At 49.1% G+C, this 13,848-nt stretch overlaps 1 protein-coding gene across 3 annotated transcripts in view; it reads left to right on the forward strand.

Annotated features, from left to right (window-relative positions):
• LDLRAD3 (low density lipoprotein receptor class A domain containing 3) overlaps positions 1-13,848 on the forward strand; it is a 241,762-nt gene that overhangs the window by 68,178 nt on the left and 159,736 nt on the right. For 2 of the 3 annotated variants that reach the window (XM_023239769.2, XM_011286804.4), the window contains exon 2: positions 3,337-3,483. The exons of the other annotated variant lie outside the window; for it this stretch is intronic. In XM_023239769.2, coding sequence (XP_023095537.2) covers positions 3,337-3,483 — 147 coding nt within the window. The remainder of the gene's footprint in view (positions 1-3,336; positions 3,484-13,848) is intronic. 3 annotated transcript variants of the gene reach the window in all.

Genomic DNA, 13,848 nt, shown 5'->3' on the forward strand with positions numbered 1-13,848 from the left:
GAGACCCAGAATCCAAAGCAGGCTCCAGGCTCCAAGCTATCAGCACAGAGCCCAACGTGGGGCTTGAGCCCATGAACCGTGAGATCCTGACCTGAACCAGAGTCGGATGCTTAACTGACTAAGCCATCCAGGCGCCCCAAGAACCATTGGTTTAGATGGGATCGTTCCAGTTTAATAAAAGCGCACTGGATGGGTTTCAGGAAGATTTTTGAAGGCAAAGCCTGCAGGATTTAACTTCTCTTTGCCTTGGTTTCTCCTCACGCTTTTGAGGTTGGTGATCTTGTCCCTTCCCTGAAGCACAAGGCTCCGTGCCGTCTGCGTTTATAATGTAGTTGCTCAGGAGCTCACAAAGAGCGCTCCTCTGTGTTAGCCTTTGCTGGGCCCGGGGATCCCTGGTCCTGCCGGTGAAGCACCTCAAGCCTATGCTGGCAGGGCCACCTGTGTATGACGGATGTGGTACTTGGTCTTTGTGCCGTGCCCTTTCACTTGTCAGAGCCTTGCACGCCCAGCCTGTCGACTGACTCTCAGAGCAAGCACTCTGGAATCCAATCTGGCCCATTTTCTGGCTCTGGAAATCTGTTTATCTGAACAGGATTTCACAGTTGCAGTGACTTTTCTAGGGGGCTTGCCTTCGAGGAGGCAGCTCTACAGAGGCATATGTGAGTGATTTCCAAACAAAACAGAGTGACAGTTGCCTTCTGGAGCCCGGAGGAATTCCCTGGGAGCTTGCTGGTGAAGCCCAGAGCAGTTGTAAGGAAACAGCTGGAATGGGTGGGCGGTCTGGGTTGTGCCTTCCGTGGCTGGCTGGGATCCAGCACCTGACTGCCCTTCTGGGCTTCTCTCCTGTGATTCCCCTTGTCCTGTGACTGCGCTCACCCAGAGGTGTTGAATCGGTTTCATGCTTTTCTCTGGGTTGCTGGAGGCTTTCTGGAGTCCGGTCTTGAGAGGGATTCTTTTACTGAGTGTGGGCTCAGTGGACAGGGCACCATGTCTGGTAACGGCTGACCCAGGGGTGGGATAGGGGAAATAGCAACACAATATGTCTGCAATTCCTGACGGTCAGAGCCGTGAGGGTTTTTTATTCTATACCCTTCAGTGCCCTGGGCTGAGCCTTCCTGTGCTCTTCAGGCCTGAAGGGCCTTATGTTCTATCTCTCTGTGTATTAGCATCCACTGTAAATGCCACTTCTTCCCTGGAACCTTCTGCAACATGTTAAAACTTGACTTTATCTTAAGAACGTTGGGGACCCATTCAGTGGCTTTTTAAAGTGAGAAAGAGTCACGATCGATTTGCCCTTTAGAAAGATCCTGCTGGCCACAGAGACGTGGCGGGGAGGCGAGGAGGCCAGGCTGGGAGACTGGGAGCAAGGTTGGTGCAAGGTGGCGATCCCTTGGGCTGGAGTCAGGCCTGTGGCATTGAGACTGGCGTGCAGGGCTCAGCTGTTGGCCCTCCAAAGGGGATGATGGAGCGAGGAGGGGTCAAGAGAGACGTTCAGGATACTAGTGTGGGGAGTAAGGCAGGGCGAGGCCCTTCACTGTAGCTGTTGTTATGGAATTCTTCAGCGACCTACAAAAGTTCGTTTCCAGGAGGGAGATGTGTACGCAGCGTGACAGGGTGGATGGTCCGCGAGGAAAATCCACGGCCGACGTGGTGCTGCCTGCCTAGGGCTGCGTCCTTTCCAATTTCTTGTTGCCTGTTTGTTCCACTTGTAAAATACTTTTAGTGCCATCTCAGTAGTGCTGGAGCTGCCACAGCAGAGTAAGGGCTCATTTCTTCTGGGAAAAGTCAGGGAACAGTTCAGACGGAGAGTAACGTACACGTTGTATGCAAAAGGGTAGGCAGGGGTTTCCTAGGACACTCACGGGTCGAAGGGCGTTCCGGGTAAAAATAAGAAGCTACGTAAAGGCTAGCGGCATGAAAAAGAGGTCACGTCCGGGATCTGGAGTGAGATGCTTCTCTTTGGCAAAGCTTGTGAAAGAGGGTCCTTGGCCCTGCTGTCTTCCTCTTGCTCCCAGGCAGGTCTGGACACCTCTCTTTCTCTGCACGTGGCAGTAAGACCACTGGCATAGCCTCATGCCTTCCTGGGCTGCAGGGAGGAGCCCCACCTTTCATCTCTGCATCCTTAGGACCTACACAAGTGTCTGGTCACAGATGTTCAATGAATGGCTTATTGAAGATTCAGAGAGGACCCCTGGAGGGCCTGGTCTTTTTCTCTCCTTTTCCCCTAAAACAACGTTACTTCCAGATGGCTCCTTATCTCCTGGCTGCTGAACACACTGGCTCAGACTGATGAGATTCATTAGATTCTGGCTCCCTTGAAAATCTGTCCCCAGGGTCCATTGGTGGATGAATTCAGCAGCCCCGTCCCCGTGAAGAGCCTTTGCTCTTCCCTGTTTGCTGTCCAGCCTAAGACTTGGCCTTTTCTCATCAGGGCCTCGGCATTTGGTGACTGCGCTCGGTGCCCTGGAATCTAAACCCTGGGGCTTCGTTCTAAACCTCCAGGAGTTCTTGGCAAATAGTTCAGTGACCTTGCCGCCCTGAGTTCAAGTTTCAGTTTGGCCTTTCCTCCCCATATGACCGTAGGTGGGTTTGTGGGCTAAAGTGAGATGGTCCTCAGTGTTCCTGCTGACAGGCCCAGGTTCAAATATCTGGTGATTGTAGGGCCACGGGGTCTGAGGCCCGGAAGGAGCCCATGATTCCTGCAGTTGGAGGGATTGGGAATCCAGAGCTCACTCCTGTCCTGGAACTTTCATTTTTAGCCACAGCTGAGGGCCTGGAAAGAATTTGGGTTTTACAACCAACCTTTTTTTTTTTTTTTTTTAATTTTTCTTTTTCTTTAAAAATTTTTTTTTTTTTTTTTTTTTTAGAAAGAGAGCAGGGGAGAGGGGCAGTGGGAGAGGGAGAGAGAGAATCTCAAGCAGGCTCCGTGCTCAGTGCAGAGCCTGATGCTGGGCTCTATCCCATGACCCTGGGATCATGACCTGAGCAGAGATCAAGGGTTGGACGCTCAACCAAACTGAGCCACCTAGGTGCCCCACAACCAAGCTTTTTGACAGAGAAAGGAGAAAGGCAGTGAACATCAGTTGTGTGCCAAGCACTTGCTACAGGCTTTCCCTGTATTTTTCCATTTAGTTCTCTTAGAATCTCTAGGGTGGGGGTTGGGTGGATTATCGGTCCATTTTGCAGATGAGGAAACTGAAGCCCAGAGAAGTGACCTTGCCTACTGGAAGTCTCCCATATGTGAGCCATGTCGAACAAGAGCCCCGTCGGTTGTGGGGGCTCGCGTCCCTGCTGCCTCCGCCTGTCTCATGTCCCCGTCCCCTCTCTCTTCTGCAGAGAGCCAGCTCCTCCCTGGAAACAACTTCACCAATGAGTGCAACATTCCAGGCAACTTCATGTGCAGCAACGGGCGGTGCATCCCCGGCGCTTGGCAGTGTGACGGGCTGCCCGACTGCTTCGACAAGAGTGATGAGAAGGAGTGCCGTGAGTGGCCTGGCCTCTTGCTGGGGTGGGGGTGGGGGAGATCCTGGGGCAGAGGGAAGGAGGGCCTGATCCGGCTCAGACCCTGCACACCCCACGTGCTGCAAGCTGGTGCGTTTGTTTGGGCCTCCGGCCAGCCGCCCTGCCCTCTCCACTCCGCAGCTGTGCCTGGGAGCAGCGAGGTCTGTGCAGAGACAGGAGTCTTGGTGGGGACAGAGTCACGGTCTCAGGAGAACAGAGGTCCCTTCCAGCAGGCTCTACTAAACCCCACCCTGAGGCACTGCTTTTTGCATTCCATGTGAGGACTCCGAGACTCCCAGAGGTTACATGGCTGCGGTGTCCCCCCAGCTAGCAAGCAGCAGATCTGGATTTGAATTCAGGGCTGCCTGCCTGACCCCAAGGCCCCGGCTGGTGATCATCTTTCCCATCTCGTACATGGTGGAATGTTCTTAGTGACTAAATACGGTGTAGCGTCATGCCAAGTATACGGCCCAGGGCTGGTGGTGACTAGACGGCAGTTTGCTCTTGCCGGCCCTTCTATCTGCTAATATGGTGTGGGCAAATGGGGTTGGTTCTTTCTTACCCTCCCCCCCCTTCTCCTTCTTCGGCCTCTTTCCCATTTTGTGCCCTCGAAATCTGCAGACGCGAGTCGAGGGCGTCCGGGGTGCTGGACGATCACGCTCCCCGCCCCGTGGAGTGCGTTTCTCTTCCACACCAGAGTGTGGCACCGCAGAGTGAGCTCGGCCGTGGCACCCTGGCAGGCAGGAAGCACACCTGAGGAGCGCTGGGCCTAAGGGTGTTCTAATGGGTCACTGCCTTGGGACCACACAGCTGGCTGGACACGGGTTCTTGGCTTGTCTGTGGGCTTCGGGCACCAGGCCACAGGGCCTCACTGACAGGAGAACCGTGTGTTCTGGCTCCGAATCTTCCAGAGAGGGCTCTGGAAGCCAGCCGAGGAAATGGCTGAGAGATGATAATTTGAACTTTGCCGTGGCTGTTACTGGGATTTGACGCACGGGAAGAAGAACTGGGTTTGGAGCCCAGTCTGGATCAGCGCGCCCCCACCTTCATGATGCTCTCCCTCAGACAGGCTGCTCACTCAGAGATTGGCCCCTTGTCTGTCCCAGGGCTCCAGGATCCCCCACCTGCCTGCTCCCACTCCCCAGGGAAGGTTTGGGAGGGGGTGGGTTAGGAATATGTTGTGTTTATTCCGCGTGTGGGGGGAATATTCATTTTGCTTGTTGCAGGTGACTGTTTTTCTAAATGGACCAGCATACGTAAGGCGTTTTCATTTTTCAGAATTTTAAACACAGTATTAATAATGTCTATTTCAGCTTTCTCTGTTTCTTGGTCTTTAAAATTGCTAGAAACGTAAGGTTTGTAATTTGAGTTACATATGTGATTGTATGGGTGAACTCTACAGTCTATCCAGTTTTGGGGTGCCTGGGTGGCTCAGTCGGTTAAGCATCTGACTTCAGCTCAGGTCATGATCTCACAGTTCATCGGTTCGAGCCCTGCATTGGGCTCTGTGCTGACAGCTCAGAGCCTGGAACCTGCTTTTGATTCTGTCTCCCTTTCTCTCTGCCCCTCCCCAACTTGTGCTCTGTCTGTCTGTCTCTCTCTCAGAAATAAATAAACATTAAAAAAAAAAGAATTTAGAATCTGTCCAGTTTTGAGCATTATTAAAACTACACAAATATGTGGAATGACCATTTTTAGAATACGGTGTGTATTTGAACTCTGGTTAACACAGATTGTCTTTAGCTGAGCTGGGACTATTCAGCACAGGGTCCGTTTATGAAAGAATACACGGTTTGGAGTTGAGACTTAAGTTTTATTTCCAGCTTTGTCAATAGAAGCTGTGTAATGTTAGGAGATTCTGTGTCTTGTGTCAGTCCAGTTCCATGATTTCAGAACTCATGCACAAACTGGAAAAGGTGATGGAAAGAGAATTAAAAAAAAAAAAAATGCCCAGCAGCTGCCTGGCGCTATTTAGTTTGGTTTGGAACAGGCTTGTCTTGGCTGTTCTCATTTTTGTCTCCTTATTTCCTACCCTTAACCCCCAAGTGTAGTAAGGACTTGATTGGCATTTACTTAGTGTTTTGATCAAAACATAATTTTAGGGGCGCCTGGGTGGCTCAGTCAGTTAAGCATCTGACTCTTGATTTTGGCTCAGGTCATGATCTCAGGGTTGATGAGACCGAGTCCCCCATCAGGCTCTGCACTGATAGTGTGGAGCCTGCTTGGGATTCTCTCTCCCCCTCTCTGTGCCCCGTTTCCACTTGTGTGCACTCTCTCTCTCAAAATAAATATTAAAAAAAAAACCCAAAAGCCCCACAATTAAAAAAAAAAAGTGTATGCACAAACACACCCATTAAAGAATCTCTCCTCGGTTGACCTTCTTTTTTTTCCTTTTTGTCTTTAAGTTATAAAAACAGAGCATTAAAAAGCTTAGGTAATAGAAGGAAGGAAAAGAGGTCGCTTTTCTAAAACAAATTCTACTTGCCTTTTGAATCTCTTACGTATTCCTTCCCAGTCTAGGACCTGATGGTCTGAGCACTGGGGAAAGACTGTGCAAATCCCTCGGCCCAGATCACGTGCTCTGTGATCTTAGAGAAGGTACCAGGATATTCTAGACCTTAGCCACTGGGAGGATTGAGTGAGAAGTCCCTAACCTCATGGTGCCTCAGTTGCCTCCTCTCCAAAATGAAAAGAATAAGGCTTCTGGTAAGCATTGTTGTGAAGCTTAAATGCACCTTAAGCACACAGCACAGTGCCTGGGCGTAGTAAGTGGCTTGTAAACGTTAGCTACTATTGGTCAGTCTCCACAAACTGTTTTATACAGACGTCGTCATGGCGATGGGTGATTGAGTAACCCATTTGTTTCTACTTCATATGAGAGGCCCTTTGCCATGTGACCATATTTAGCCTTCACGGTTGTTGTTTTGTGAGGTTGCTCACTGATGCATCAAGTTGGTGCCGTGTAACCTCACCACTCCTCTCTGGTGGGGTGGTCACACGTTTGGGGTCAGTTAAGGAACTTATCCATACCCGGAGGACAGTGTGCACAATGATTTCAGCTGGAGCCAGCTGGGGTCGGCCAGGCCGAGGTCTTCAACTGCACCGTCTTTCCAAGGGCACCTGGAGAGTGGCTCCCGTAGAATTCGTGCCGCTTCGTGTCCTTTCTTTGATTCTTTGGAACAACGTGGTGCTTCCCGGGAGGAGAGTGAAGGTGCCTGATTTCCTCACCTCGGAGAGCTGATTGCCTCAAGTATCCTGTGAAATAGCTTTGCCATTTACAAGGTTGTACACTTAAAAAAAGAGAGTTCTTGCCCCTTCCAAAGGGTGAGAGAAGAGTCCAGAGAGCTGTGTCGTGGTGGGATGTGATGCGGTGAGAGGCTATTCTGTACCCACAGCAGAGGAAAGATTTTTCATAAGACAGGAAGAAACTTTTTTTCATTGTAAACATAATAAAAATCACATGCTGTAAAACTTGGAACGGGGAGGAGAAAAACAATGGCATTGCACCTGAAGTCTCAACTCTAACAGAACCACTGTTAGTTAGCTTCTTAGAAGTTTTTATTCAAGGTTTTTCCCAGTTGTAATCACTGTGGGAATACAATTTTAGATTTTGATCTTTCGAGGTAACATTTAACCTTTTTAACATTTTAATGTATTTTTTTTTTCATATTTCTCTATGAGTTTTAATGCCTAGAAAAACAGTCCACTGACTTGGTATAATATAGTTTTTTTACTCCTTATTTGGCATTTGCTTCCAGTTTTTCATTGTTAGAAATAGTATTCAGTGTTGTGAACATGAGGGTGGATATGACTTTCTCCCTGTTTTGAGAGATTTTCTTAGGCTGAGTTCTCAGAAATGAAATTACTAGGTCAAGGGACAGGAAGCCTTTTTTGGTTCTTGAAACAGATGCCCACTTGTTTTGCTAAAGGTTGCACCAGTGTGCTCTCTCACTGGCAATGTGGGAGAATTCTGGTTTTATTTTAGTCTTGGCAGCATTGAGGAATATCTTTAAAAATATTTTTTCTGGCTAATAGAAAAGTTATATATTTTTATTTTTATTTTTTTTATTATCTAAAGAGGTTGAGTGTTTTCCCAACCCCTATTCACTAGTCTTGTTTCTGACTTGGTGAAATGTCTATTAATGGACCAGAATAAATTTCCACCCGGGTTGAGTCATTAAATTTTCCACCTTGTGAATCTGGAGAACCTCCTCCTTAGAATTTTGAGAGAAGAGGCTCCTTTTGGGATAGTTTGAGTGAATTTCTGCTTTTGGTTGGGAAAATGACCCAAATAATTATTTTATCCAAATAACTTTTGGTGGGGGGGGAGGTTGTAAAAGGAATAGAGATATTTTAGAAAAACGTAGAAGCCCCATGAAAGCACACATTATTTGGGAGCTTTCTCTAGGTTGCACTATCCCCGGCACTTTGTACTTATTAACCCATTTGATTGTTAGGAGCCTTATGAGGAGAGGACCATTGTCATTTTCAGATGACGAAACTGAGCCGCAGAGAGATTATGCAGAGCTTGCCTATTGTCCCAGAGAATAAGTGCCCTTCACCTTCCCCATCAGAGACCACCTGTCTGTCTCTCCCTGGATCTGTTATTCTGCTCAATCAGAGTCTCCTGTATGTTATCACTACTAACCTGCTCTTTTTTTTTCTTTTTTAAAAAATGTTTATTTTAGAGAGAGAGCAGAGGAGGGGCAGAGAGAGAGGGAGACAGAGAATCCCAAGCAGGCTCCATGCTGTGGACAGCACAGAGCCCAACGCTGGGCTTGAACTCAGGAACTCTGAGATCATGACCCGAGTTGAAATCAAGGGTCGGACACTAAATGACTGAGCCACCCAGGCGCCCCTCTACAAACGTGCTTTTTTAAAAAGAGTTAGAAATGTCAATAATGTTCTTCTATGGAAATGATTTCTAAAATGGCCATTAGCGCTATGAGTCTCTGAAAGGAGAGACTGTACTGTAATTACTGCCACAAGCTGTAATAAAGCAGCAGTTCAAATATCCAGAACTCACACATGACCTGGAATCACGAGCCTTAAGATCTCCTTCCAACTTGGTGTTGGATTTTAGCTGCCATTTATCTGTGTCCTGACCAAATGGGGGAGAGATCTTGGAAGTTTGAGTTCTGTGTCACAAAGTGGTTTTCTTCTTTGATAAATGAAATCGATCGATATCTTTGATGAGGCATGTACAGATTTTCAAATCTCAGGCCCTTTGTGCGTGTGTGTGTGTGTGTGTGTGTGTGCATGCACGTGTGCGCACATGTAGATGGAGTGGAGAGGAGATGGGGATAAATTCAAGGATCCTGTCAAATGATAAGATTTCTGTGACTCTCCCAAGTCCAGAGACAGAAAAGGACAAAAATGGAACCTGAATTTTATTTGCTTGTACTGTTTCCAACCATTTCTTGAGCACGACTGGTCATTGCTCCTGTGCGATGGCAGAAATCCATGAGAGGGTTGAAAGGGCGAGTTTGGAAAAAGGATCACCAAGAAACATAAAAGGGGAGGAAAGGGGAGGGTTGGGGGTGGGGACAGAAACTCTTCCTTTCCTTTTGATCGTCTTTCTCATCTTCTGCCTCTGGGTGGCGCCACATGTAATGTTTTCTTGTAAGCCTGATGCTACAGGGCTAGCAGAGAGAGCGCACAAAACTGGAGTCTGAGGTATTATCCTTATCAAACTTCAGCAGTAGTTCAGCTATTCCACCAGGGCCCTCGTACCTGGCTCATGTGCAGAATTCCCCAGAAAGTCGGGAAGTGGAAATTTGGATGCAGAGGTACGGACAGGGGGAAGATGGTCTTTTGAAGCCAAGGAGAGAGGCCTGGAAAAGACCCGTGCTCACCACCCTCAGAAGGAGCCAACCTGCCGATACTTTGGTTTGGGACTTCCGGCCTAGCGGACGGTGAGACGATACATTTCTGTCGCGGAGGCCACCAGTGTGGTGGAGGCCACAGCTCTAGCAGACTCATCCAGACATCCACCCAGCTCTCTTTTGTTTTCTAAAATTATTACGTGGTGAGTGACAGCCACCCTGCCTACTGTGTAACAGGGTGACATTCACAGGCATCCCACTTCTGCTTCTTTTCTTTAATAATTGGAAAGCAAGAATGTTACTCTTCTAGGTTGAATCGCATCGCCCCCAAAAGATATGTTGAACTCCTGAGGCCCGGTGCCTCAGAATGTGACCTTATTTGGAATTGGGGTGATTGAGGTTGGATTAGTTAAGATGAGGTCGTACTGAAGTCGGGTGTCTTTATAACAAGACAGCGTGAAGAAAGGAGGGAAGAGGGCCTGGTGACAGCAGAGGCAGGATGATGCAGCCGCGAGCCAAGGAGTGTCAGGCATTGCCAGCCGCCACCGGGAGCTGAAGAGTCTCAGGGAAAGGGTCCACGCAGAGTCTCAGAGGGAGCATGGCCCTGCCGACAGTTTGATTGTAGGCTTCCGGTAATGCGAGAGAAGAAATTTCCGTTGCTTAAAGGCGCTCAGTTTACATTGCTTTGTTGTGGCAGCCCCGGGAATCTATCCACTTACTTCCCAGGGACGGTTAAAGCCATCTGGGCTTCAGTGGGCCTTTCATCACACCCCTCCCCTGCCCCCCGCCATGCCGCCGGGCCTCTCTCTGGGAGTCATGCCCTCCATTCCTGCTCATGTGATTGAGATGTCCTCCTCCAGAGCTGAGACCTGGCAAGCCACGGTTAAGGGCTGAATTTCAAAAGCTTTCTGAAGAAGTTGAACTTCACAAAGCAAAACTGGAACTTACAAGAGTCTAGAGAATATCACTGTGGTTTATCGCCACGTCCGTTAAGCCCTTCGGAGAAAAACTCGCTTGCCTCCATGGCATTCACTGTGCAGAAGAAATCCAAGACCCCTGGGTGTTAATGTTGCCTCTTTTCTGACTTAGGCTTTTTGTTTGTTCCTGTACTCGTCTTTAAACGTCTTGGGTGATTCCAGGCATGCCCCCTGCCTCGCTTACTGTGTTTTATCTCAAATGTGAGACCATAAATCCTGTAGTTAGGAAGAGGGGCCTTGGGCCAGCCTCCATTTATGACCTCGGGCTCTGGGCACCATTTTACCTTACTCTGTCCCTATTTCCTCATCTGTAAGAGGGGGATAATGATGCTACCTACTCCAGGGGTGATATTGAAATTACTAGGTCAAGGGTGCTATGTCCAGGCCATAAGCCAGTTAGGAATGAGCTGACCTTAAACAGTAGGCACTGTTTGCTGGTACACAGAAGGTGAAGATCAGCTCTGCTGACCACAGGACATTGTTGTCTTAAATGAGCCGATGTGTGTGAGGCTTAGAACTGGGGGCCTGGCACGTGTTAGGCATTCAGTAAATGCCAGCTGACATTTTCCCTCGATAAGCAGTAATGACATTACACCGAAACCCAAGTCTGCTGCGACATTGCTGGCCTGTGCAGTGCGGACACGACTGGTCCAGCCCGCCCCTTGCCTACCTCCCCTGGACCCTCACGTTCCCTTCTCCTCCCCCCCTTCTCTTCCTGCTCTCACTTATAGAACCAAAGCCATAGCAACACCTTCTTTGGTTGGGTCAACATCTTCTCTTCAGTTTAGAGAGTCTTGAGCCAGTTGCTCTTAGGAAATTCTCTTCGGCTTCGAGCTCCGGCCACACGCCAGAGCCAGTGCACAAGGGAAGGAAACAAATATTTGAAGGTCTGAGATGAGCCTGGCAGGGAGGGAAGTTTGGAAGTGGCTCTCTTGCATGCGGCTGGGCCCCGCTGGCTAATGGCCCTGCGGTTGGTCTCCGCCTGCAGGGCAGCCGCGTCAGCTTGCTCCCGGCTCTGCCACGGCCCCGCACAATTAAGCACGTAAGTGGATTTTGACGATGGCATTTTGCTTCATTGCTTGAACTGTCTTCTTCAGTCCCCACGGCCGCTACCCCGGGGTGGGAACCCGCACGGTGCCCTGCGGTGGCCTCCAAGGTTTTCGGCCTAGAATTCGTAGAAATGACAGTCTTCCCCGCCCTCTTTCTGCCCCCAGATTTGCGCCTTGTGCCCTGCGCCCATAGCGAGGAGAGACTTGCGGCCCTGGTGTTGAGACCTCGGCCTAAATTCCCAGGTAGTCCCCTGACGGCTGGATACAGACACTTCTGGCTTGTCAGGTTCTACTCGACCTAACACGAGTTTGACCTTGTGTTAACTCTTCTAAAAGGGCCCCGTAGCTGTTGGAAGATGCTGGCAATTTTACACTGGGAAGGGAGATACAGAGCGCTCTGAGTGTATCAGTTAGCTAGGCCTGCTATGATAAGATACCACAGACTGAATGACATTAAACCACAGAAGTGCATTCTCTCATGGTTCTGGAAGCTAGATGTCCAAAGTCAAGGTGACGACACGGCCATTCTGTCTCCGAAGCCTCTACGGGAGGGTCCTTCCTTGCTTCCTTGCTGGCATTCCTGGGCTTCCTCGGCTCGTGGCTGGAACACTCCAGTGTCTGCCTCCACCTTCATGCGGCCCTTTCCCTGTGCATCTCTCTCTGTGTACGGATTTCCCTCTTCCTAAAAGGACGCCCATCGTTGGATTAGGGGCCACCTTAATCCATTATGACCTCACCTTAACTAGGTTACGTATGCCAAGACCTTGTTTCCAAATAAGGTTCCATTCACAGGTTCCAGAACACAACCTGCCCCACTGGGTCCGTACAGAGGAGGAAGCATGGGCGGTGACCAGCAGCTGCCACGGCCCTCTGGAGGTCCGCGGGCCGTGTGCGTTCTCACTGTATCCACTCGGGGGATTTTGTTGTCATATGTTTTACCCCTGCCTTTAGAGCATGATGGTCGTGGAACAAGAGCAGGTGTGTCAGTAGATCAGGAGTGGTTTGAAAGCCCGTGGAGAGTGTATTGTATGAGAAAATGAAGCATTTTTTAAAAACTCAGCTCTTTTTAAAGAGTTTTTAAAAAATTCACCTGGCATCTTGATTTGGCCATTTCCATGATGAAAAGGTACTCAGAGTGCTGGTGAGTGTGTAGGCAGCCTGTGACAGTTCTTTGCCTTGAAGGGCCTCAGGGGTGGCTCTATTACTGCATCAGGCCGATAGCTCTCTGCCTTCCAGCCCACCTAGAGGAAGCTGGGAGGCCTCCCGGCCATGTTGGGCTGCAGTCAGGTCCCCTCTGTCCTGCTCAAGGATACTAAAAGCACCAATTAGTTGCCACTGTGTCTGAATTGGGAACTTGCACGTAAAAGTCAGGATTATCAGGTATTCTAGAAAAATCAGAGTTAGCGTTAGGTTGCTTTCTGCACTCAGGGTACCTTGCTTCCACTCTGCATCTGTCACGCATTTCACCATCCTGTTCGTGCGAAGGCCTCCAGTATTTGTTTCGTTCTGAGACACACATCTTTTCATGTTTTCAGAACTCTCAAGCGGAGATGCCTCTGATAATGGATGGGGTAGGAAAACGTGGTGTCCTCGTTTAATTGGCCAGGTTTTTTCCTTTCTTAGTTGTACATAAAAGAGTGGCTTGCCTTGCAATCCACGTGTGTTGGATTCAGTGAAACAGAATTTTCTCCGATTGTTAGCACGGGATGTTTCAACCAAAAGTACAGACATTTCCAAACAGGTAGAGTGTTCCACGTGTACATTTTCCTTAGGGTGCTTGAGGGCAGGGTGCACGTGCAGAATTTCCGGGGTTGGGGGGAGGGGAGGGTGGCTCTGGAATCACACTACCTGGCTTGGGTCCCGGCTGTGTCGCAGGTGAGCTTGGGGACGTGGGTGAGATACTTAGCCTCAGTTTCCTTAAATCCCATGGAATTGTTACGAGGATTAAATGAGCTAAAACCTTGACAACCTTTTAAGTAGCTGCTGGCACATAGTAAGCACTGAATAAATGTTAGCTGTATCTTTACTGGCTGTGTGGAGGCACATTTCTGGTTTATTGATTTATTTTTTTAATGTTGGCTTATTTATTTATTTTGAGAGAGTGAGAGTGGGGGAAGAGCAGAGAGAGAGAGAGAGAGAGAGAGAGAGAGAGAGAGAGAGAGACAGGGGATCTAAGCAAGCTCCACTCTGTCAGCCAAAGCCCACTGTGGGTCTTGAGCTCACGAACCTTGAGATCATGACCTGAGCCTAGGTCAAAGACACGTAACCGACTGAGCCACCCAGGCTCACGCATATCTGGTTTAGATCCCAGATCTGCCACTGGTTAGCCCCTTCCTTTCTTGGAGCCCCAGTTTCTTCATCTGTGAAATGGGAACAGGTTGAAAAGAGGTGTGTGAAAATCACATATGCAGGTGCTGACGTCTGGTGCATAGTAGGCGCTTGAAAGAACACACTCTCCTGTCTTCTGCCTTCCCCAGCTCTACATGACTCCCTAAA

Source organism: Felis catus, chromosome D1, assembly GCF_018350175.1.
Source record: "Felis catus isolate Fca126 chromosome D1, F.catus_Fca126_mat1.0, whole genome shotgun sequence".
In the NCBI taxonomy this organism is placed as follows: Eukaryota; Metazoa; Chordata; class Mammalia; order Carnivora; family Felidae; genus Felis; species Felis catus.